The sequence below is a fragment of the Trichogramma pretiosum genome, unplaced genomic scaffold (assembly GCF_000599845.2).
Source record: "Trichogramma pretiosum strain Unisexual culture from Peru unplaced genomic scaffold, Tpre_2.0 scaffold45, whole genome shotgun sequence".
In the NCBI taxonomy this organism is placed as follows: Eukaryota; Metazoa; Arthropoda; class Insecta; order Hymenoptera; family Trichogrammatidae; genus Trichogramma; species Trichogramma pretiosum.
In genome coordinates this window covers 929,440-954,843 of record NW_019641665.1, presented here as the reverse complement: position 1 = coordinate 954,843, position 25,404 = coordinate 929,440, and the positions used below count along the sequence as shown (strand labels likewise).

The following is a 25,404-nucleotide window of genomic DNA, read 5'->3' as shown; positions in this document are numbered from 1 at the left end:
CGTAACGTAAACTGGATATTATATTAGTGGCAGTGCGAGCAGCTCTCTATCGTGTCATTTGAGCGAGATACCAGCCCAGAACGAGCGAGACGGAGACGTTTCGAAGGCATGAGTGTCGAGTGACACTCACAAGCCGCCACAGCAGGAGCGAGCGAATAGACTCTCCGCACGCATGAGTCATGACTCAAAGGTGCCGGACAATAATGCACAAAGCAAGTAGAAGCTTCTGCACGACGCACACAAGAAGAATTAAGAAGAAAGAAAGAAGCTCCTGAGGCACGAAACCTACGATTATTACGCTCGCTTGGTTTCTAAAAATTAACTTCTCAAATCCAACGCACTTGCAAAGGTTTCGCTTCAAAAATTTAAAAGTTGTCATCGCTGTTTTACCGACGAGTCGCGTACTCGATCGCCAGCAACGATCCGATCTGCCTACCGATGGAACTACCGTTAAAATTCTCTTGCAGGTCTAAGCAAGCATCGAACAGCATCGATTTCGCTGTACGGGCTAAGACTCGAGCAAATGCATAGATCGGCATCGGAGAAAGGTGAAAGCTTGAGCTACACGAGAGCGTAGCAGTGGGACCTGCACACTTATAGGCCAGTCGCGCTAAGTCATATTAAAAGCATCGCCGGAGGCTCGCGCAATAACTGCGCCATCGGCCCCGAGACAAGGACTCGAGCGTACACGCAGTACAGGCTTCTTCGGCTCTTCCTCTGCATGTGCGCGTCGAATGGCTGTTCTAAGAAAAAGAGAGTGTGCGATTCGCCGAGTTGAATTGTGGCACAATCGAGCGGCGGCACACGTGTAACGCAAGCTGTAGGTATAACTGTATCGATATACATTCGCGATTATAATTCATTGGCAAATCTGTGTGACGTGCGCGCGCAGAATCGCTGCTCTTGGCCTGCGCTAAACTGCTCTCGCGGCACTTGGGACAGACTTCGGAGTCGCTCTCGCAGATTTTGCGCCACACACCGACGTAAACGCTCGATTACGTCCGTCAGCCGTGGTGTGAGTGTGCACACGGACACAACACAGACGCACCGCCGCGCGACGATTCGCAGACACACCTATATACAGTTCACACGCACATGCACACACACACACACACATACACATACATACACACTGAGCAGAGATCGCCCGTCGCCGATTAGCCGACTGCCGAGCCCGGCGCAACAGGCATACGCAGCGCACGAGAGCACGACTTGTATGTATGTAAGACAGTGCATAGCATAGTGCATACACACAGACGGCGCAGCAGCACGTCGCGAGAGTGAGTTAGTCGCCTGTACGTGCAAAGTGCAAAATGGCCAAATGTCAGCAGCGGCAGCAGCAGCCACAGCAGGCCGCCGAACGGTAGCAGCCCGAGCGACCAAAGTCTCGACCAGCAACGCAATTAGCTCCTGAGAGCCCACGGCCCGCAGGTGCCAAAGACGTCGCCGAGTACGATATAGCCAACAGCTGAGAGTCCTGTGTATAGGCTCTCTTAGAGCGGAGCCAACCACGGCCGCAGTGCAGTTCGTGTCGTCGACCACTCGACGTCGGAATACATAATCTCGCTGCGTGGCCGATTGGCCAATGTCCTCTCGACTACTTGTCACAGCAGCTCTCCTACGAGAGGCCGCGAGTGTGTCGCTCCAATCGAGTTTCCTCAAAGTGCCTGCCAAAATTTTCAACGAGTGCTCCTTTTAACGCGCGCCAACCGAGTGCCTTACAGATATATAACTGGCGCGTAGCGGATGTACACGCACGAATTCGTGTCAAGAGATCGTGCGGAGCATCTACTGGTGCCTCAAGACCAGCTGAACGAGAAAAAAAGTGCCTTGTGTCGAGTGCAGCCAGCAGTTTTGGAGCCGCGTGGCCTCCTGATTTAGACGAAACCTCGTCCTCGTATCTGCTGCCGATGTTCGTATTAGCAGGTTGGTCTCGATTACGATCTCAAAGTATACATGTTTTTGTTATTTACTACAAGTCTATCGGGTCTTTTGCATGCCAACAAAGTAGTTAGTACCTAGTCCAGCTTGTCATTCGGAGCATGTTGTGAAAAAATCTTGGACGACTGTTATTATTCTCGTGTTTTCACTTGCTGCGCTACTGCTGCTTCGGACTGGGGTATTTTCACCAGAAAACTCGACTATGGAATAACAAATAGATGCGCGCTCGTGTACGCCTGGCTGCGCAGCAAAAAAATTCCAAACACCGGGGAAAATGCGCGTTCGTTTATACCTGCTGCGCAGTAGAAAGGGTCACATGGCTCGATCGCTGCTCTCACAACTGTACGAGCTGTCTCTTTAGACTCTCTCTCTCTCGCTCTTTCTCGTGAAAATACTCCCGTGCATTGCGCTACCGATGGAATTTGCACAGAGGCGAAAATTTTTTGTGGTTAGAGCGCTCTGACGTAGACTTGGCGCTGTCTATGTGTAATGACTGCACACACCTTTGGCCCTGCATGTGTGTGTGTATGTATACTTACTTGTAATATCGAGCGATCAGGTGATAAACACCTGAGTTTTGCCACTTTTCTACTGGTACACTTGCGATTTGCCCGTAATTACTCATTACTGTGCCTCGAGTATTGTTTTACCTGACAATTTATCATTATTGTTATAACGATTGATAAAGCCTTACCTCGAGCACACTTGTTATTCCTTCATACTGTAGAACTAAAAATACTAATGAATAGAAAATACACAATTTTGGATGTCGTGAATAATATTATTTCAATAATAAGGACAGTTATTAATGTTGATACATTCTATAATATTTTAATCTTTCAATAGTTTAAATAAAGAAAATTAAATAAAAAAAATAACCAAAGCCAGATTTTTAATTGAATTTGGTCAATGATAAATAATCATCATTAAATGCTTATTTTGTACAGTATGTATTGTGTTTTTTTAAACATTAGCTTTTTATTTTTTATTTGTTGAAGACTCATATGCATATAAGAATTTGGAATTAAAGCTATCCCCACTTTCCTTGTAGCAAGCAACAGGTTAGCGTTCTAAGGCTCTCTTTGCTGTATCTCCAAACTCAAATTCTTGTTATAATAAGCTTTATTAAGTTGCATATAAGAATCAAATAATATTGAAATTCAATTTGAAATAAAAATAAATGGTTCATTTTTTTAAATATATTCTAAATGAATATTTGGTCATCATACATAGTAATGAGATTATTCAAGCATAATAATTTCATTTCATTTTTGCCAACTTGAATTATAAATTAAAAAATAATTTAATCTTATGAGATCCATAGAAAATTAAACTTTCAAAATACTTTTTATCAATGTTTTATTGATTTGATAACCATTATATTTGCATTAAAATCTAGTATAAGCTTTAAAATTGTCATTTCAAAAATATATCGCTTGTAGTATTTTTCCTACTATATCTTTCACTTTTTCAAGCTTACCTACATAATCAACAAAGCTTTTGCTTTAGTTTATCCTCTATGTGTTATTGGCTTTCCTTGACATACTTGTAAGTATGATAACAGAACATCCCTTTGACTTAGTAAACACCACAATTTGTTGCCACTTCATTTTCTGCATAGCTTTTTCATCCATTGTTTACAGGCTACATGCATAAGTGCCACTTCATCAACCTGTTTATCTATCCATGAATTGTCATCATGAAGGATGTACATTTTATTAAACCACAAAGGGATCATTCGGGTGTAAAATATAAATCTCCATCAACCCTCTCTATCTCATTGAAGCAAATACTATCAGTATCAGCAGGGCAAAACCTACTGATCTAGTATTTGCTTTTTGGATGGAGAGCATGGCTTCAGGTGCCTCCTCGTTGGACAGTGCTGAAAGTAGCGGTGAGATTTAAGCTGTTAGAATTTGCATATAATTCTGAAAGTGAATATGTAACAGCTTCTATAAAAATTAGTTACATTCGATAACATACAATGTAGAGTATTACTAAGTAAAATCTTTAAATGATATAAAAATTTTGCATTATTATGCACTTTCATGCTTAAGTATTATGTTCAATGAACTGCAAAGAGTATTGAAGCATAAAAAACGTACATTCAATCCATCATTTTTACCTATAAAATTCAATAGCTATTTAATAATCAATGAAGCAATAGGAGATAAAATTATTTTTGACTGTGCTTCGTAACATTTTTTTTTTTCCTAACGAATGTGAACTGCGCAAATAACTTTCACGTATTACGTGCAGTAAAAAATAGAAAACGAATAGCTTTACATAAAAATCATAATTAACGAGATATTTCGATTGAAAAATGAGCAGATTTTATCGAATTATAAGTAATATGTTAACATATTATCGGTCCATTTTCGTGTTATATGAACTTGCATTGGTCTGAAATAACAGACTCGTGGCATGCTGCGAGTAGTTATTCGAGTAGCACATCAAACTTGATTTTAAGGTGCATAATATTCCGCATTATTAAATAGCTCCAAATATTTATATAAGCTCTCATTGTTATGGAGAAATTAACAATGGCTGAGGCATTCCTCACGCGGAAAATATTCATTTTCCAAGTTTCATAATCATAGCATCACTTCTATTAAAAAATATTGATCTCTCAGCTACTCGCTCTATAATGTCCTAGATTGTCACCTCCACGCGTGCGAGTAATACCAGCAGCTTCTCATAAAAAAGTGAAATAAAAATGAGATAATAACAAATTAATAAAACCTTACACTCTTCTAATTTCACCTTATAAAACGAAATAATTCTTGAACAGAAAAAAAGAGTTGGCTGAAATACTGGCGATGCGCGTGCGGGAGCGCATGACGGCGATGATTTTCCTCTTTCCCTGAGTGAAAGCCGAGAATCGTTGCCGTACAACACCTCGACTTGCGTGTAAATGTTTTTTTTTCCTTTTCTCTCCATCTTCTTTTTTCGAAGCAACGCAGTCGAACTCGATGGGAGCGCGAGCAAGCATCGGTTCCTCTGTGATTTTTTGCGTTCGATTCATTATCGCTCATGTAGATTATTTGTTTGTGTTTGGTGTTTGTTTTCATGTCGCCTACATGTAACGAGCAGAACGAGACAGTGGTGGCTGTGACAGTGTTGGAAGTCCGGTCGGCGGTTCCGAGTGCCGAAACGACTACGATGATTTAAAAACGCAGTACCAGCTACTGAGGCATAAGCACTCCGATACCATTAGACGGTTTGTTACTCATCGCTACTCTTTAAACACTCATTCATTTTTCTTAATACTCCGTTCCTATGCGAAATTTCCACTTGCACGAGTATTGCACTGTAAAAGTTTTTATCGATCCGAGAAAAAAAGTTGAGAATAATTAAATCCGATTTATTGTTAATAATGCAAGCGCACGAAAAGCTTGACCCAAAACTTTGTTAATAAGCTGAGAATTCATTGAAATTCCAAAACTTTAAGCATATTATTTCAATTAACGCGAGAAAAGAAATGCAACCACAAGCTAGATCGCTCATATATACGTATAAACGTCATCCAATTTCAATATGCTATGTAACATATAGTATATATAGTAACCGAGAATCTATCTAAACAATCAAATCGAGATAGTTTAATAGCAATATCGGTTCTGCCGAAGCGTACCTCATTTCCCGAGCCACGTGCATGCGGGTCTGGTCAAACTCCGTTCCCTTTTTTCCGTGCTAGGGATCGCAGTAGCTATGCTCGCGGCAGCCTACCCTCTTGATACAGTGGAGAGAGCGATAGCTATGCAACCCTCCGCTGGCTGCTTTATATTGCTCATCAGTCGGCCGCTGGCTCCAGCCGCGATAGCCTCGTTTTGCCTCTGCTTTCTCTTTCTCTCGCTCGCTCGCTCGCTCTCGGGCGCTGGATACAAAAAAGAAACAATAGATTGCTTTTTTCCTTTTATTATTAAATAAAAATAGAAAAGCTTGCGCGTGCATAGGTGAGAAAAAACTTACTGGCCAAGTCGGTATAAATAACGAATCGATATATCGTGTTTTAGTGTAGTGCTTTTTATTCTTAGTTGCGAGCGTGCGACGTGCGAGATCGGTCAATCATGGACGAGACTGGCAATATTATTGGCTGCTCCTGCTCCTACGTGCACTGTGACAAGTAAGGGATGCTAATAAGAAAAAAATTATCCTACAAGTAGAGTGTGAATATCGAGCTTGCGTAGAAATGACGATGGTGCCCACGCATCGTCGTCTACGTGTGCATGCACTTTTTTATATCATTGTAAATCAGTCGTCGACGAGCTACGATGTTGACGTAGTAGTAGTACAATTGTACCGGTCGCAGCGTTTGCGCGCAACTTCGTATACCCTTGATTTTTGTACATTTGGTTTCAAGTGACGCTAACTTTTCAAAACAAGTTTACCCAGTTTTTTTTTTGCATTGCTCGTGGTGGTGCGACAATTAAAAACGCGTGAAAAGTGCAAAGTTACGAGGCCAAAGTCAAAATGCAAATTCACAGAGGCAAAAGCGACGTGAGCGGAAAAACAAGCTCGGTGTGCGATTTGATTGTTTTTTTATTTCAGTTTCGTTTCGGTTGACAATAAATTGCGTTCTGACCCTCTGAGCTACATCTCACTTAGCTTGTTGTCATTTCGAATGAAAGGACGGGAGGAAAATTTCCTTTTTCACGCAGACCTTGAGGATAAAATATTTTTATTTCATAAAAGTACTGAAACGTGACATTTTTTTTCGAGTAGATTTTACAGCAATTTATGACATGATAATCCAATAAGAATTTTCAGAAACTTATCAGACGTGCATAATTTTTACGGGATTAATTATTTATGTATTGTTCCGTTGAGTCCAATAAAACTTGACAAATTGTACCTAAATTGAAAGTTTTTATTCATATATACACCTTGAAACTCTTTACTCTAATGAAATTGAAAAAACATGTTATCCTTACATTTTTCACTATCTAAAATAAAATTTCACTAGTATAATATAGCACTAAAATTAGTACCCTCTCTTTTTCTATGTAATTAACCAACTAATAAGTTTCCCTCATAACAAAGGCATTAACAATTGTCTATAAAGACAGTTGCAACATCTCATAGATGGAGTTATTGTATCATTGGAGTTGTTCATTTGTCTTCTCAGTAGTTAGTCTCCGAAAAATTGCACGATTTCTCTCACACATCCCAAACACGCATGATTAGCTCGGATGAATAATAACGAGAAATAACCATTTAAGATGCGAGCATACTATGAAGGAATTAGAGTACTACCGTAATCAGCACATAGCAGCGATGTCACATCAGAGCTCGGACCCTAGTAGCGTCGTCGATCAAGCGTCATCACCGTCCGAGCAACAGCAGCAGCAACAACAACAGCAGCAGCAGCAGCAGCAGCAACCACAAGACATCCCCGAATTGGACTTGAGCGACGCAGCCCAGTCGGCCTCCGAGACCATGAATCAACATTACATTAATGCCCTGAGAAAATACGAGGCCGTCAAAGATGAATACGACTCGCTGAGGAAACGCTACGATGACCTCAAAGCGTCGCATGCCTCAGCTGTCAATAAGGTACGACACCTAACAAAAGACAAAACAAAACGACCTACGTGCATGCTTACGTAGTGCTACTACTACTACTGGTACTGTTCTGACTTATGTACCTGTCCACAATGGAGCTAGCTCTTTTTCTTTCCCTCTTTTTATTCGGTGGAAAAAGTCGAGGTTTTTTTCCCTCTATTTACAGATTTGGGTTTCATCTGCAATACGTGATTCACTTTGCGTTTTTTGTTTCTACTTTATTATTCTGTTAGAAGGATTTGCATGTAAATATCAATATTTAAGATGATCACAGAGAATCGCTTTGATAAACGTATGCTACTGCACTATCTTTTAAAAACTACCATTTTTACCGATAATACCCAATGCAGTAAGGTTTTATTAAAAAGTTTTAGATGAAAAAAATATAAGAGATTATTTATCCACGTTGAGGCTGTCAGGATAGAAAGAGAAGGAAAAAATTTACATTAAATTAATTCTAGTCCATAATTTTCTCGGCTAAAAATAGTTATTCAATATATTCCGCTCAATATGTATAAACTGAACCAGAGTACCTAAAAATTTGAATTCCAGTAAGTTTCACAAAGAGCATTGTTATATTACTTTTTGTTCGTTTATTTTAGGGCATATAATTCGATTTATAAAATTGATAAAACGATAAGCAAAGTTGACGCTTAAAGTTCAGATACATCCTGTATGCAATCTGCACGTATGACTTTTACACACGTGTTTTAGTAAAACAAGTTGCTTTATTGATTTTTACAGGTATATTTACAGAATTTGCTCTGATTAAATTCATACTTTGGTGGATAATTGGCAATTAAAGCACAAATTATCGTTGTAAGAAAAGTCCCCTCGTGCAACGCGTGGGTGAGGTCATTTTGTTTAATTCGATTAAATGAGTGAAAATGTACATGCGTTCGACTGCGCATCGTCGTGTTCATTACCGTAATGCACACCTGTGATATTTTCATCGATCTGTTGCACATCAGGGGAACCTTTTTTTTTATTTTGAATATAGGATATATCTTTTTCTCTTTTACATTCAACTCTCAGGACAATCAGTTTGCTGACATCTGCGCCCTCGTCGAGGGAGAGGTATCTGTTTCGTGAAAAAATACATAAACCCCTCGTGGGAGCGTCTCTTCTCCTCGAGACTCGCGATCGATTTGCTAATCGAAAATACACCTAAATCGAGACATCGATGAAAGTTCATAGACTAAGTTCTTCTAATCAGCTCTGTGTCAAGGAGACTATGATTTTTCGTATATGTTCTGAGAAAAAAATGATATTGCATCATTGTTTCTCTTTTTTTCATGTTTGCGAGTTCTTTTCTCGCTTCTATCTCTTTCTTTTCCTCTCTAGCATAGTTGGTATTTGTATAGATATATATTTATAATAGAAACTTCGCAACACAATCCTATAAAAGCATCTGATATACATATTTTCAAATAGCATATTCGTCGTCGGACACTCGAGTGTATTTCATCGGACAGCAGAATAAGAGAGAAATGAAAGTTTGAGTAAATAGTTATCAGACATGAAGTTTTTTTTCCTAGCATAGTACTTTAGATGATAGAATAATACCTGTGTATCAACGTTCCTAATACGTTTTATATATATATTTTTTTACTGATCATATAGAAAGCGATGTAATACCCTATTCCAATAAAATGATACGGTTATCGATTTTTCTTTAAAACTTGAGTTACTAATTATAATTACAATGAAATAATTAAAAATTGTATTGCATTGGTGGAAAAATTGTTTTTTCGATAAACATTATGCAAGATAATAAATGTTGATTGATAATGTTTAGCTTGAACTCGCCCAAGAAGAGATAGCCCGGCTGAAGAAGCTCTACGACGAAGTCCTCACAGAGTGCAATTCTACGGTGCGCGAGCGTAACGGTTTGAAGCAACAGTGCACAGCGGCTATACGGCAATGGGACATAGCCCTGAGGGAGCGCAACGAGTACCGGGAGGTACTTGCCAAGGTGTCCCAGCAGCACGAGGAGGCCGTCAAGGAGATTAATCAGGCTATGGTCGGTCGCATGAAGGCCAGCAAAGACATCAAGCGCTTGACCGAGGAGAGAAATGCCGCCTTGCACGAGTATAGTCTGATTATGAGCGAGAGAGACACGGTTCACCATGAGATGGAAACTATGAGCAATGACTTGAGCCAAGCTTACGCCAAAGTCACCCACGTAGAGAGCGAAAACAAAAAGCTCACCGAAGAGGTATGTATGGTAGATAGTTGCTCAACTTCATTCTCTTCTTTGACTTTGATGTTTGAAGCTTTCAAGCATCCGACGAATTACTTCAACTAACTTTGCGCGCTCTATCATCTAGTCAGTCTGGTTTTGCTCTTGAAAGACTTTGGCATGCATGTTTTATAAACTATAAGAGGCCGGATTTTGGCAGATTTTTATTTTTTGTTCGTAGAAAAAAGCCCTGTCATATCAAATCGAGACTTTAAGGCGGGAAATATCGTCAGCGTTACACGACCGTGACGAGGCTCTCAAGGAGTGCAACGAGCTGCGCCAGAGATTCGGCGAGACCTATTCCGAGGCTTTGAATCGCGAGCGCAAAAATCGTCTCGAGCTGCGCTCTTACAGTACCGAGCGAGACGTCACGAGCAAAGAGTCGGAGAAGGCTAGCAGCCCGAGAGACTACAAGCGCGCGAAAGAGCGACTCGACGACTTGGACCAGGCCAACATCGAGCTCGACAATCTAAGAAAATTAGCCGATAAGTTGCACACGGAGATGGAAGAAGCCCTTCAAGAGGCTGAAGTATCGAAACGAAGACGTGACTGGGCATTCAGCGAGAGAGACAAAATCGTTCTAGAACGCGAAAGTATCCGCTCGCTCTGCGATCGACTGAGAAAGGAGCGAGACCGCGCAGTATCCGAGCTCGCCAAAGCCATTTGCGACTCTGACGATATCAAGAAGCAGCGCAACGAAGCTTCCAAGGAGCTCAAAGACCTCAAAGAAAAAATTGAGTCGGGCGATCACAGCCTGCGATCTGGCCAGTACCACGACACCGACGACGAGTGGGACTTGGTTCAGGTGCACCTCGATCTTAGTCACCTCGAGGAGCGGGACCTGGGTGTTATGCTAGTGGCTGCTCACGACAACGCATACTCGCATTATCCCGACGACAACGGAATATACGTGTCACAGATTGCCCAGGGCAGTCCTGTAGAGAATATATTACGCGTCAACGACTGCATTGTACGAGTCAACAATATTGACGTTTCATCGACCTCGTCGCGAATGCTTATGGACACATTGAAGTCGTGCAACGCAGGATCCGCAGTTTTGACCATTCGAAGAAGAAGACTCGGAAGAAGATCGCTGAGGACAACTCAGTTGCCCGTCGGATCTTTGCCACATGGAATAACATTGGAACTTGGAATTTACATATCGAAAATTTCACCTGGCTGCTCTGCCGCGAAAGATGGATGTCTAGCCGTTGGTGATAGAGTTTTAAGTGTGAGTACACGTTTAATTATTTCAACTATATTTTGTTCCTGCATCGTTATGAAATATATTATTTTTAATTATAGATCAATGGTAAATCTATGGAAGGAGTATCTACGGCTCACGAGGCTATGTCAATATTGAATGATAATTCCGTGGACGTCATTACCATAACGACATTGAAGGGTATTCCATTAACAGCCGGCTCGAGCGCCGACGCGCTACCGATTGACAGCAGCAGCTTCAGTCCCGAGAAGCAGAAGATGGTCAACAGCTGTTCGCAAACCGAGCAAGAGCGCATGATGATGAAAGCGACCTCGGACGATTACGATCGTCGTTACATGGCTGCAAATTTTAGCGCTGACCGCAGCGTCTATAAAGTTTCCAAGTCCATGAGCAACGAAAAGGCAAGCGGTATCAGCAATGTCTGGGATAATTTCCGCGATAAAATAGATATCGTGCGCGGACGTAGACATAGCAAAGATCGCGACGAAAAGAAAAAACGTCATCGCAACTCGAGCCCCAATACATCGGAGCAGGAGCAAGACGCAATCGCCAAGTTGGATTCAGTTATTGAGAGTTACAAGAAAGTCACAAACGGTACGTGTCTTTTATATATTGTAAGTATTTGATAAACAGTAGTATTAGTTTATTTGAACTTTGATAAAAGCGCAAATAAAATAGCGATTTTCAAATTTCCTTAAATCAAAACGTTTTGCAGCGTGTAGTTGTTCTAAATTATCGTCGATGGTATAACTGATGTACCATCTCTCTTTTTCTCTTTTCTTTACGATTATCAACAGAGCTTAATCTTTCGCGCGGAGGTGATAAAGCAATGATAAGCCGCAGCAAACTCTGTCAATTTTATCGATAATTGTCGCTCGTCATAGCAATAAATGTACGTACACATGTGTCTTATTCTTACTAAAGCAAGTCTGTTGTTCTTGTTAAACAACAGGTAGCAGTGGAGTACTGAAGCGTAGCAAGAGGCGAGGAGCTAACGGTTTGAGCACCGTCGGGCCTGGAAGCGGCATATCAGGCACATCTGGCATCAGCAGTAGCGACAAATCTGCAGCCGCTGACAAGAATGGAGGTACGTGGCCAAAGGCGCGAATTGGCCCTATCATACAAAATGGCACTGGCACGATTATACATCCGCGCAAAACCAAGGAACGCTTGCCCATCAGCGCACTTTTGACCGGTCCACCAAAATACGATGCACCTCCTCCCGCGCCAATCGGGTACCCATACAATCGCATCTCACAACCTGTGCCGTACGCGAATTTCGGCCCTTTACCGATGAGCTCGAACAATCGTCACACGGTATATAGAGCATTAGAAAACTCGGCGGCAGGGGCTAATTACAAGGCCACCTTACTACACGCGGCACCTAAATCATTCGTTCCGGCTACGTTGAAAGATTTCTCCGCGCCAGATCCACCCATGAGTGTATCGATGATGTCCCCGGATGCGAACACTATGGAGCTGCCGATGAAGTCGTTGGATTACTACAAAAGCAAACGTTTGATGTCAAGCAATTCACCGATGAGCAAGTACACTCCGCTGGAGGACTCGTTGCATCACAGTCGGGTGCACTCTCAAATCTACTCGCCGGTCGGAACAACTCCGCTTCCGAGACCGTCAAATTACAACTATCATCCGCCTTACGCGTCGCCACCACATCCACATCTTCAATCGACGCACCACTTTTCTCCTCAACAGCATCATCCGGCAAGTTCGTCGTCGCGCTATCCTTCGCCACCTTGCTTACCGAGCGCTCAGTCCGGTGAATCGATCGGGCTGCCCGATCTTCGCTCGTACAGCTTTGAGCCCCCTTATAGTCCACAGCCACCATCGTCGTTCGCACACTTACACACACCCTCTGTCGATGTTCATCACTATCATAAGCCTAGAGCTGCGCACCCGAGCATGTCGTACGTAGATGTACCACCGTACGTGGCGCAAACCAACTACGAGGGTGGGACGTTCCCGCGCAAAAAGGAGAGCCAGCGATTTCGCATACCCAGTAATCCAAGCGTCACTTCAAAAAGCAGTATTGGTAAACTGTCATCGGGTAGTATAGAAAAAACGTCGGAGCGGGGAAGTCCGATGCCATCTTTTCAGATCGAAATACTAAATAAACTCGAGGATGAGGGTTCAGCGGGCGAAGGAGAGGAGGGCGAGCGAGAGATCATCAGCGGGCCCATCAGTGCCAATGCGGATTACGATTTTTCGTCGAAGCCTGCTCATCGTCAGGTGAGAAGGATAACGCTCGATAAAAATCAGCAACCGCTTGGCATACAGATATCCTGTCTCAAAGCGGGCGGCGTTTTCGTTAGTACCGTCACTGAGCACAGTCTCGCGAGTCAAATAGGACTGCAAATTGGCGATCAGCTGCTTGATGTTTGTGGTATAAATATGAGGACATGCAGTTCGTACCAGGTTGCTGCTAATATCTTGAGGCAGTGTGGTAATTCGTTCACAATGCTTGTGCAGTACAGCCCAGAAAGTAAGTATAGGTGTTGTTCGTTTGGTACCTTCTTTTTAAGACTAATCCTGGGGACATGGTTGCTGGATTTAAATTAACTACACCATCGCTAAGTCCACTGCTAAGTAGTAGCCACAAAATTGATAATATTTTTTGTGTATATCTCTCACATTTTTTACTACTTTTTCAATGTTGATTCATTATGCAATAGTTATTTTTCATGCCTCATCACATGAGACTACACATGATAACACTAATTCTTACACTACGGCCCTTTAATTGAGTTAATTAATCAAAATTGCGACCTCTAACAGCTTAAATGTTTGTGTGATAATTTAAAATAATAATCGGAAATGTTTAATCCAACATGTCCAGAGTACAGCGAGTTGGACGGAAACGGTTCTTCGAGCGATGTCGAGGAAAACGAGAAAGAAGCAAGTCATAGTGGATCGTTGACTCCTTGCAATAGTCCAGAAGCAACGCGCAAAAACGGTGCAATCGTCGAAGAAAATTCCGAGCCAGAACGTGACACAGAGATACCAACTATACCTCAAATACGTGCTCCAAAGGAACGCGAAAGAGACCGCGAGAGGGAACGAGATTTACGAGCGTCGGCTTCAGTCGAAGTGCGAGGGACAGAAACAACGAGGGAACGAGAAATCCGAAATTCGGCGTCGCTGGACATCAACATTAGGAAGCCAGAATTAAGAACAAGTATCACTCTCGATGGCATAAGAAATAGCTTAATCGGCACCGGTACTCTAACTCGTGGCCAACTGAGTCAAGGCGGCACTTCGACCCTTCAACGTCAGAACGCAACCGTTCGAAGTCCGACGCAGGAAGAACAGAAGAGATCGACACCGCCGAACGAGCCTCGTTACCTCTTTATAGAGACGCGTAAATGCTCGAACCTCGGCATCGCTCTCGTGGGTGGAAATGGGGTCGGTATATTCGTTCATACCGTACAGCCAGGCTCGTTGGCCGAGGAAGCAGGACTCTTCTCGGGTGACCGAATTCTCGAGTACAACGGAGTGGATCTGCGACAGGCTACAGCAGAGCAGGCTGCCCTGGAACTAGCCCGACCAGCCGACAAAGTAACGTTGATTGCCCATTATCTGCCCGACAGATATCACGAGGTAAAAGACAAACCCGGCGATAGCTTTTACGTCAAAGCTATGTTCGACCGAATCGGTGAAATGCCCGATGCATTGCAATTGAAATTCAACAAGGACGACATTCTGTATGTCGATAACACCATGTTCAACGGAACGCCTGGTCATTGGAGAGCTTGGCTCATTGACTCTGGAGGCAGAAGAATGACATGTGGAATTATTCCGAGTAAATTCAAGTAAGCTATTAATTATAATAATTTTATATTCAGTCACTAAAATTATGAATGTAATCAATGTTTAATATGATCTAACGTAAAAATCGTTTAAGGATCGAAGAAGAACTGCTGCTTCGACGATCATTGGGTGATTTGGAATCGGACAGTGGTGGAAGTAGAAGAGGTACTACAAGTGCTAGGCGCAGTTTCTTCAGGCGGAAGAAGCATCAACGTTCTTCTAGCAGAGATAGCAAAGAACTTTCACAGCTCACTGGAATCAATATGGGCTGGTATAGTGACAGTGGATCACTCAACGAAGAGAATATGCCTCTAAGCTATCAACGCGTTGAGCGATTGGACTGTAAGTGCATTACGGATTTAAAATCTACTATAGCCGAACAAAAATGACATAAATAATGTTTTAATCCACAGATCCTACTTTAAGACCAGTACTCATCATTGGTCCATTGAATGAGTGCGTGACAACAAAGCTTTTACAAGAGTTTTCAGGTTTGTTCACAAAATGCATACCTGAAGCGATGCATTGTTCACAAGCAACGCTCGAACAAGGATTAAGAGACTCGTTGTACGTTGACTACCGCAAAAAAGGCAGCTACTTCGAATGCACTACTGTACAAGCAGTCAAAAATATATGTGAACAAGTAATTAAAATAATTTATTGAACATTTTACAAAAAAAAAAACATTATATAACTAATTTTAATATTAAATTTTAGAATTCTCATTGCATTTTGGATATATCTCTGGCATCGTTAGAAAGATTACATAGACATCAGATATACCCGATAGTAATTCTTATCAAATTCAAGAGCACTAAACAGATAAAGGAAGTAAAAGATTCACGTTATCCTTCAGACAAAGTTAGTGCAAAAGCAGCCAAAGAAATGTACGAGCAGTCATTAAAAATGGAATCGGAATTCCGACAATTTATAAATGGTACAAATATTATATTTGATAAAATAAATATTTTTCCAAGATTGATGTGTTTATAAAATAGCCAAATTGCCAAATAGCCAACATTAACACAATACTTTTGTTGTTGCAGTGGTTATACCAGCTGGAGTAAATATAGCTTATATTTGTACTCAAGTTAAAACCTCTGTCGAAGAGGAGCAAAACAAAGCATTGTGGGTGCCTCGTGGATTCGCCTGACACTCGAGGGGGGGTTCCCATAAGCCGCAATGGAAATCAATTTAAATTCCATTAGGGGACCCTAACGACGTGTTTCAAACACTAATGCAACATTTTAGTTTGTTGATATATCAAGTGTTTATGGTCTCTTAATTGTTATAAAGTTTTTTTATTTATCGTTTCGAGTTAGCTTGTTCTTCTCTGTCTCGAAATCTGTCTTGGTACCTTGAAAGCTTGTTCTAGTTGAAATTGAATAAAATACATTTGTTATTTTTGGAAAACTGATAAATTGCCACCTTTACATTGTTAAAAGGCAATTTATAAGACAAGCAAAACGATAAGAGACCGTTATACGTCGCATATTGGTTCAAACCATATTTTTTTATTGTAACACTGGAATGAAATTGATTTACGTTGTGACTTTATAACTTAGTTCCTGTAAATAGTACGTATCGGTAAGAAGAGTATACGGAATGTTGTATCTTTTTAAGTCTTTGTTTTCAATTCTCAATATTTTTCAGGAATTTAAAAAATTGTTTTGGAAAAATGTTGTGATTGAATGAAATTGTAAGATTTATATAATGCAAAAGAATTAATTGTTGTCGTTGCAAGTTGATTCTGGAATAGTGGACTTTTATTGATTTACTAAGGAAAAATCAATAAATTTCATAAAAGTATAATATTCATGAATATATTCATAATATTACACAATTTAGAAATTTATAATTGTTTTCCAGGTTCTACCATGAAAAAGTATTTATGCGTACAATTTTTTAGATGTTATTTCCTATCGTTACGTGTAAAAATATTTTATCATGAAATTTTTAATATATGAATTTTTATTACGCATAAAAAAGCAAATTTATACAAAATATTATGCGTAATACAAAATATTCTAATCGAGCTTAAAAAAATTCATAACTAAATAAGTACAAGTTATAGTTCGGAAAAACCTTAGTCTTTCGTTACCGTACTTTACGTTCGGTACTTGTTATTATGTAGAATTATGTTTTTAAAAAAAATTTCAGTCTGCAAAATGCCGTTACAATGTTAACGAATTTTATTGTACATTATTTTATACTTGATAAAAATTTCGTCAAAGCGCATTTCTTTTTTATCAACGTATTATTAATTATTTGTATTTTCTATATCATCTTTAATGGGATTCACCATTGCAATTTTCTTAGAATAATCAATTATCGTGATTTAATTTATTTGTAAGAATCTAAACGAATGATTATATTTAATAGGATATTTTAATTTTATTTCAATAAGACAATATTTTGGCGTACATTGTTATTACAAGAAATTCGTAGTGGAAATTATAAGAATGGTGTGGGAAACAGATTTCAATAATTATTATCAATTTTAATCCATAAAATATTTATAATGTTTTGCGCCTTGTGTAATTTTATTCCATAAATTACGACCGATGTCGGAGTCAATAATGTACGGTTGTACTTTATTTCGTAAAGTAAAGCTAGATATATTAATTCTCATAAATATTCGATCACATCTGTGATAAAGTATTTAATTTTACATGCGTTAACAAATTTTGTATATTTATTGTCAAAGACGCAATAAATCTTAAATAAACATGATTTTTCAGCAATACCTGCGACTTTATGAATTTATATAAGTATAATTGTATATAAATAAAAATACTAGTAATCTTTTATTGTTCATCATAATTGAATATCAGTTTAGTTTAGGTGAATATAAGATCCTTGCATGAATATTTTTTATGCTGACGTTATAATAGAATTGTCATCGTTCTGACAACAGTTTGAATGAAAATTTCAAGATATTTAATACTCATTGTTAAACAATATCAATCATCTCTTGCCTTTAATCGCAAAGTTCAAAATTAATATCATGGTTAGAGATTGCGTCAAAAATATTGCTTAATGATTACAATATTTTTACACAAATCTCATACAAAATCAATGTATTATTCAACTAAAAATATTGGATAGATACTAGAAAATTTAAAAAAACGTATTGTAATTCTGTGAAATGATTGGACGATATGAAAAGGTTGTGAAAGACAAATAAGTCGATTTGCAATTGAATATATTTTTTGTGAATCATCAATGAGGTGTTGTGGATGCTAGTTTTCTCGGTTCGGTGCCTTTCCTGTTGTGAACCGATGTTGAAATTTTTCATTTCGTCGTTGTTACATATCAACATATTTTGATAAATATATGGTACAATGCAGAATTTGAATTGAAAATATAAATAATCTACATTTTTACCATTGTTCAATATTATTTGCTTTGAATATGAGTCATATTGTGAGATGTCGACACTGCCTGTTTATTCAAAAAAATCTGAAAAAAGAGTTCTGAAATTGGTGGTTTTTTCATATCATTTATGAGAAACAATTGAAAAGTTGTCTCCAGTATGATAGAAATGAATTGAAAAGATAAATTCTAATCTCACTTCACATTCTTGTGTAGTGATTGTTCAAAATTTTATGGAAAAGTTATAGATGAACTATATATTTTCACCGATTAAAAAAATGAAATAATTAGATACAGTTAAATAGTAAATGTTAAAATGTTAACATAATTGAATTGAAAAAATCTATTTTCATGAAAACATCGAAACAGATGAATTCCTACTAAAAAATTCAATGAATGTATGCTGTTGAATATCCAAGTGATAAAATTAAAAATCTTGAAGATATTTAACATATCGTTAAAAAAGTAATTCATATGAAATAATAAAATAATAATGAAAATAATAAAATTTTGCAAAATTTCAATTTATGAACCTATCATTTCGGAAAAATAAGAGGGGGTACAAAGTTAAAACGCAATTAAAAATGTTCAAACACATTTTTCGAATCTTCTACTTGGTAATTTCTCATATGAATCTTAAAAAAAAAGTATTATACAGTCGTCGAAAAAAATATTTGGCGAAAGCTTCGGAATCTGAAAATTTTTTCAATTTTTACCTCGGCTCTAGTGCCCCCTTAAAAACTGAAAGAGATGCCTTGAACTGGAAAAAAATATACTCGATAATTCTGAAGAATACTTTTTTCACTTAGCTAAAGCTATTTAAGGCATGCACTCAAGGTTTTCTTGCAGATTGAAGAATTTTTGAGCCTTCGAAGAAATAAAAAGAAATTTGAAAAATCAATCGAAGTCTCAAAAGACCAAAGCGTTTACTGCTGTAAATACAAACTGTTAATATGTGTCCATCGTTACTTTGCTTTAATTTGAACTTTCAAATACTATCATTTTTGGCTATAAATTCTGGTCATTTTGAAAATGCTGGGGTTGCTAGTATTATATAAATAATGTTATCCGTTGTAAAGATATATTTTCATTGGCTTTCCGTCAAATTTCCATATTAGATTTGAATGCAAGCCTGCAGATGATAAAATCTAGGTTAATAAATAACATGGCATGCAATACTTTTTGATTAGTGTATTAAACAAGTTTTTTTAATATATTTTTTTTATAAAATGCATACATAAATAATCGTATAAATACTTTACTAATGGAAAACAATTTGAGTTAAAGAATGCATATTTAATCTAAAAATGTGAAAGCTAGTACAATAAATATGAGAAATGGCTTTATCATTTCAGTCACGAGCCTTAATGAATATTCAACTTATTTCGAAGTATTAATAATAATCTTACAATTGAGAATTACTTTTATACAAGTCTCGTTTTCAGGCACCGTAAAAATAAAGAAACAATGATGAGTAATACGTGATGATCATGAGTAATGTCTAATTTACAATAATGAGCTTCTCGAACTTATTTATGGGGTGGGTCATGAGCGCGTCATGATAACAATATAAATATCAATAATTTTCATAAATATAGCTTAGTAGTTGCAACAATCACAAAAATTTACAGATATTCCCTCGCTTGTCTGCGTCTAGGCACGGGTGGTGGAGGTTCCGGCGTTCGTACTTTCAATACACTCCCTGATTGACGGGGCGATCTCGAAGTGAAACGGAACTCCAAGGGCAGCTCGTAGCAACGGCATACGCAGCAACTCGGGAATTTGAACCAATCGCTGAAAATGCCTCGACACTCGTTGTTTGGATCGTAGGCCAGGAGACGGTGCAGTCTGTACTGTTGCTCGCATCGGCAACCGTCTCGGCAGTACATTTGTTTATGCTCGTGGCTGAGAGGAAAAAAAAATAGAAAAATCGTCATGACGTTGTCAATTTAAGAAAAAAATTTCGCATAGAGAGGAATTTCTGACGCTTATACTCACGTGCATTTTTCCCAGTGCACGTACTGTTCGAACGGGTAGAAGTTCAATAATGCCAGTACCTCGCCTCGAGTATTGTTTGCCCAAAACGGTGCCACTACCTCTTCCTTCACTGGGCAAGCATTGCTAAAGCATTGAAGGTTTTTAATATCAAAACTTAAATCTTTACCATAAAAAACACTTACATGCCACGAACTTTCAAGACGGGCTGGGGATTTTCTGGTTTATCTTTTGCAGTGTAATCCTGGAATAATTGACCTTCGGTGCCGGTAGAGTTTGTTTCTGAGGGCGAAGGTCGACTGCTTGTAGTTTCCGTTGGTTTGTTATATTCTGGCCTGGGTCGAAACTCTTGTTTCTCGCCGACTTCGGCATCGGTCGACGGTATTTCCGTCAGTTCTTCAACGTCGACGTCCGAACGATCGATTTGCTGCTCAACGATTGCATTATTGTTCAAGTTGTGAATGTTAGCTATCTGAGACAAGCTGACGACCAAGGCTGGCAGTGAAGAGTCAGTGGTTGTGGTTGCTTTTTCGGTGCTCGACGTTTGTGCATTGGTCGACGAGACGGTCAGGTTGATTTTTGCACTTATCGTCGTAGATGTAGTCGAAGTAGTCGATCCGTCCGTAGTACTCGTCGACGTCTCTGGGATCGGTGATGAAGGGGCTTCAGTAGTCACGCTGCTGCTATTGAGTTTTACGTCTTTACCGTCTTCGTTGGGCAAAACAAGTTCATCTTGCAGTTGGCGCGATGCTCGAATGTGATTGCTCGAGTCGAGCCTTGAATCATATCGCCACTTGTTTCGGAAGCTCCTAAGAAAAATTCAACAAAAACGTCGAACAAGTGTCATTTATATTATCATAATTATTGTATAAACTTACACATCGTAATCATCTTCATCGTCATCGTCGTCGTCTGGGTAGTAAAATTTTTTGCCAGAGTGGTCGATTACGACATCAATATTTTGACGAGCCAATTCTTTTTTTAATACCTTCAGGTGTCTTTGATTGCCGTACATACGCTTCATCAAGCCCTCGTTTTCCTTCACAAATCTCTGTACCGCATGCCTGCCAGTGAAATTTCAAATAAAAGATCACTCGGTTTTATTTCCTTAAATAAAAATTATATTCAATACCAAGGATATTCGTTGCCGGCATCGAGACACCAGGAGTCGGTGTGCAAGTCGCAGGGCAATGGGCGAGATCTACCAGCTCTCGAGAATTTTTCACTGCTGCAAGCTGAGGCCCCATCGTAGCCATAGGGATTCGTAACAGCTTCACCCAGTCGAGGTCGTCCCAAATCAATCGCCTGTTGAGAAGAAAAACATCTCGAGTTACTTGCTGGGAAAAGTAAATGTTAAGGAAATCGACGACGAGGAGGACGCGTGCGCGTGCTGTGTATGCGATGTATGCATCGAGGCCAGAGCTTTTTTTGCTCAACTCCAAACTCTCCAACACTTTCACCCGATAGCTTTGAAAATGTGCTAGTTTATTTATACTATCTTCTTGTACGAGGAAACTTCTTAAGAAATTACGGTACCCATGATGACTAATGTCACAAGAATTATCGTGAGAGCCCTCGAAAACTTTTTGAAAAATCACCACGTTTGAATTTGCTTTCTTTTATTTTTTCGCACTGATTATTAATTAAATCTCAAAGATTAAGGGCGAGATGCTCGTTCTCATACGATATCATCGCGAAAGTTATGATATTTTACAATTCTTTTATCCATATATACACATCGACGTTACCGTTATACCGGTTTCTCCTTTCTCGTGATAATCTTTCCTCTCTCTTGCACTCTCTTTTTGCTATTATAATTTTCATGTACAGAAACGCGTGTACCTGTTGAGCGACATGTTTTTTTTTTGCATATTATTACAGAAGTCACTTTCGAGATGTAAAATGAAGTTTTTGAGCTGCACACGTGCAATTAGAGATCGGTATTGAAACCACATACAGTTACGGTGATACGATGTTTTTATTGCAATCGAGGGTCATGAAACTTTTTTTTTAAATAGTTAGTCCTGTTAAATGCTTAAAGGTCGTCTCAGCATCGCGGCTTCTTGAAAATAAAGCTGCAAGATTGTGTTATGACATGTTAAAAATATTGAGAAACATAAATATTGTTTCAAAATAATTGACATTTGTACAGATTTGAATTAATGAACTTTCCAATGTTTCAAAAAATGGCATCAACAACTTTCTCTTTCACAATTGACACTTTACTAAATGATGATATAATTGTTTTTTCTCAATATTTTTGTCAGTACATTACAGTTAGAATAAAATTAAAATATTTAAATATTGCAAAAACCACTTGAAAAATTATGTAGATTTGTAAATGCGGACAATAAAATTACCAGTAGTAAAAGAAAGGCAAGTACTCGGCCCATCATGTGTCATCGGTTTGGATGGCCAGTGAACAAACGGCTGAAATTCGTTCGAAGCAACGAAATTGGCACTGCACGTGCGTTATAACAGGTAAAAACAAAAACAGGTGCGCGAACAGTTTACGAAGGTTTGGCGATTGCAGCGAGCTTTTGTCACACTTAGCCGGCGTTGTTACTGCGTATGCGAAGTGCGCGGCACCAGCTCCGATCAAACATAAAGAAGCGGAGAATCTCCCAAGAAGCTGACTACTGGGTATAGGTCGCTCGCCCGTGCGCTCACTCACTCACTCGGGCTCGTATGAATTTTTCCCTCTTTTTCTTCCTTCCACAGGAACGTGTATTACAGCCGATTCACGCGCCGTTTCAAGCCCCACTATGTCTATATGTGTCTATATGTGTGCGTGTATGTGAGTGTTCGCACAATAGTGTGTATAATATCTTAATGACCAACCAAGAGAACGACGAGGATTTCACCGTCGACAGCTTTCGTTGATACTCGTACGTACACATGTGTGTAAGCGTGTGTACATGTACACACGAGTGCGGATAATGTCGCGAATCTACTATAAGTTACCTGCGATTGCACTGTGAGTAGGTCAGTCGGTTGGATACCGTTAGCCTCGCCTCGCGATCAGCCTCAAAAACCAGGTCAATTCGACTACCGCCAGACTTTTCTCGCTCTCTTCCTCCTTCGTCTCTCTGTGACTTATCATTGACTTATTGCGTCTGTAGTTTTTGTTTTTATTGCCATCGATGCTGATCATTATCAACACTCTGTAAATCTCAAGATTTTGTTTCGAATCATTTTCAAATCTTTTCACTGTTTTTCGATATTCTTGTTTCATTGAGCAAAACTCTCGGTGTTAAGATAATTTGCATTATTAAACAATCGATTTAAAATATTTCTTAATTTAAGCGTGCTATATTTTATTTTAATTGATTTTTAAAAACTTTTTATTTCTTATCACAATGATTTATCATATTAGTTTGAAGTATCGTTACTGCACGTTATACCGATTTCGCGTTAACATAATTCTCGATCTGCAGCATGTCAAGAAGGTGAGAATAACGATATTGCACTGAAAGTTTATAACTTAAGTAATGACAAGTATTTTCTAATTTTTATTCATCACGATGGAGCTATTGTTTTTGCTATTCGAATATTTTTTCTTAATAATTACCTTTTTAAAATCAGAGCTTGAGTTGCAACTAAAGATTATTTTCACTCATACTCACGTTCTTCATCAATACTTCTGTTCATATTTTTTTACTTACAATGAAAAAAAGTTTGCTCATTGACTTTCAACCAATATAGTCATTAAAGCTTTGACTTGAATATTTTTTACCAGTTCTTATCATCATAGAAATATTAATCCTCATTTTACGTTTATTTTATTTTTACATTCTCAGAGCTAGTCTTAGTAGAAAAATTCGAACGCAGTTTTGCTCAACTCTGCTCCTCAAACACAAATTTTAATTTGATTCACCTTTAAAAAATAACGAAAAATATGAAATAATTTTTATACTACTTAGTTTCTGCAAGTTTTGGTAAAAAAATAAGATATTATATGCTCACATGGAATAATTTAATAATAAATTGATATTTAGATGGTATTATCTTTAAGACCGCGGAGTATTAAATCAGATTAAACGTCTACCCTCTCTATAATCCTAGCTAACTTTCACTAATTTTTTAGATCTAAAAGTATTTGCTCTAATTATTACATAATCTTTTAATAGAAATCTAAGAAAACACGGGTGATTCATTATTACAATATCTTTTACTTTCGTTTTTATTTATGTTTCGTAATTGTATTTTTTAAGCAACTATTTTCCTTCGCCTGCGTAGAGAGGGAAATGCTATTATGGGACCACTGAATATGAAATATCGTATGTAGTCTAAACCGCCAAAAAAGAAATCCCTTATGCACTTCTTTTGCGACCTCGGCTTCGTCTCGGCCTGGGGTTATGTACTATTTGATTTTTTATTATGACTGATCAGGTTAACGAATTATTTATTAACAATCTTTTTAATCTGCTCTGTTCCAATTATACATTTCGATATTCGATTCGATATTCGATATTCGATAAGCTCCATGATTCAATAATCGAATCCTCAAATTTATTATTAGATTATTAGATTATTAGATAGGTATAGTCATATACACATTATGAAGCACTTGCCATTCAAGTTACTTTTGAATACATTCAACATAAATGCATTCCCAATTAAATAATTTTCACTGACTCCCTGATTACTCTTAATGCTATTAATAGTAAATCATACTTCCTTGAATCTGATCATATTTACATATACCGCATTAAAACTCTCCTATACGAACTTCACTTATCTAACCAGTCAGTTAAACTTATATGGATTCCCAGTCATATTAACATTCCTGGCAATGAAAAAGCCGACTCCCTCGCTAAACAGGCAATTCGCTCAGGTGTCGCCCCACCTTATCTTTTACTACCTTCAGATTTCACGGCATCCTTAAAATTAAAATCGCACGACCTCTTCGTCTCATTTTTACGAGACACAGATCAAAACAAAGGCATTCATTACTTTGAAAATTTTCACGCAGACTACATTAAGCAGTGGTTTAGCGCATACGCACCCACTCTATCTAGACTACAAATAACTCTATTTAATCGAATTCGCAGCAACCATTACAATTTGGTCCATAGCTTGTTCAGAAAAAACCTTTCTTCTTCTCCTTGGTGCGAGTGCAATGAAGACATCAAAGACCTCAACCACGTGTTCTGGGCCTGCCCAAAACACAACATACATCGAACAATACTCTTAAAAAAATTAATTAAACTAAACAAATTTCCACCCTTTA

The 25,404-nt window shown here is 38.7% G+C and overlaps 2 protein-coding genes across 7 annotated transcripts; one reads left to right on the top strand and one right to left on the bottom strand.

Annotated features, from left to right (window-relative positions):
* The first annotated feature begins 1,115 nt into the window (after nucleotides 1-1,115).
* On the top strand, nucleotides 1,116-17,547 carry LOC106650051 (disks large homolog 5). 6 transcript variants are annotated; one of them, XM_014367835.2, is made up of 13 exons: nucleotides 1,116-1,926; nucleotides 3,585-3,835; nucleotides 5,035-5,161; nucleotides 7,164-7,497; nucleotides 9,305-9,724; nucleotides 9,930-10,979; nucleotides 11,054-11,567; nucleotides 11,926-13,476; nucleotides 13,825-14,803; nucleotides 14,896-15,143; nucleotides 15,215-15,444; nucleotides 15,519-15,738; nucleotides 15,848-17,547. In XM_014367835.2, the coding sequence occupies exons 2-13, from the start codon at nucleotides 3,784-3,786 to the stop codon at nucleotides 15,952-15,954; spliced, it is 5,832 nt and encodes a 1,943-aa protein (XP_014223321.1). In that variant the 5' UTR covers nucleotides 1,116-1,926; nucleotides 3,585-3,783; the 3' UTR covers nucleotides 15,955-17,547. The 6 variants fall into 6 exon arrangements, with proteins under 6 accessions (XP_014223321.1, XP_014223329.1, XP_014223337.1 ...); XM_014367843.2 differs by having other exon boundaries at nucleotides 1,117-1,926; nucleotides 13,831-14,803; XM_014367851.2 differs by lacking the exon at nucleotides 3,585-3,835 and having other exon boundaries at nucleotides 1,117-1,926.
* A 1,971-nt stretch (nucleotides 17,548-19,518) lies between these two features.
* LOC106660295 (protein spaetzle 4-like) lies at nucleotides 19,519-23,040 on the bottom strand. Its single transcript, XM_014383230.2, has 6 exons — nucleotides 22,532-23,040; nucleotides 21,304-21,476; nucleotides 21,050-21,235; nucleotides 20,357-20,980; nucleotides 20,175-20,297; nucleotides 19,519-20,081 (listed from the first exon to the last, which is right to left on the bottom strand). Exons 1-6 carry the CDS (start codon nucleotides 22,565-22,567, stop codon nucleotides 19,802-19,804), a joined length of 1,422 nt encoding a protein of 473 aa, XP_014238716.1. The 5' UTR covers nucleotides 22,568-23,040; the 3' UTR covers nucleotides 19,519-19,801.
* Between the last annotated feature and the right edge of the window lie 2,364 nt (nucleotides 23,041-25,404).

Bases quoted from the DNA above. Each gene is read 5' to 3' on its own strand.
- LOC106650051 (XM_014367835.2), top strand. From the start codon at position 3,784: ATGGAGAGCATGGCTTCAGGTGCCTCCTCGTTGGACAGTGCTGAAAGT. The intron at 11,568-11,925 runs GTACGTGTCTTT...GTTAAACAACAG, and splicing joins TTACAAGAAAGTCACAAACG to GTAGCAGTGGAGTACTGAAG. The intron at 15,739-15,847 runs GTACAAATATTA...TTGTTGTTGCAG, and splicing joins ATTCCGACAATTTATAAATG to TGGTTATACCAGCTGGAGTA.
- LOC106660295 (XM_014383230.2), bottom strand. From the start codon at position 22,567: ATGATGGGCCGAGTACTTGCCTTTCTTTTACTACTG. The intron at 21,236-21,303 runs GTATTGAATATA...TTTCACTGGCAG, and splicing joins GCCGGCAACGAATATCCTTG to GCATGCGGTACAGAGATTTG. The intron at 20,298-20,356 runs GTAAGTGTTTTT...TCAATGCTTTAG, and splicing joins GTCTTGAAAGTTCGTGGCAT to CAATGCTTGCCCAGTGAAGG.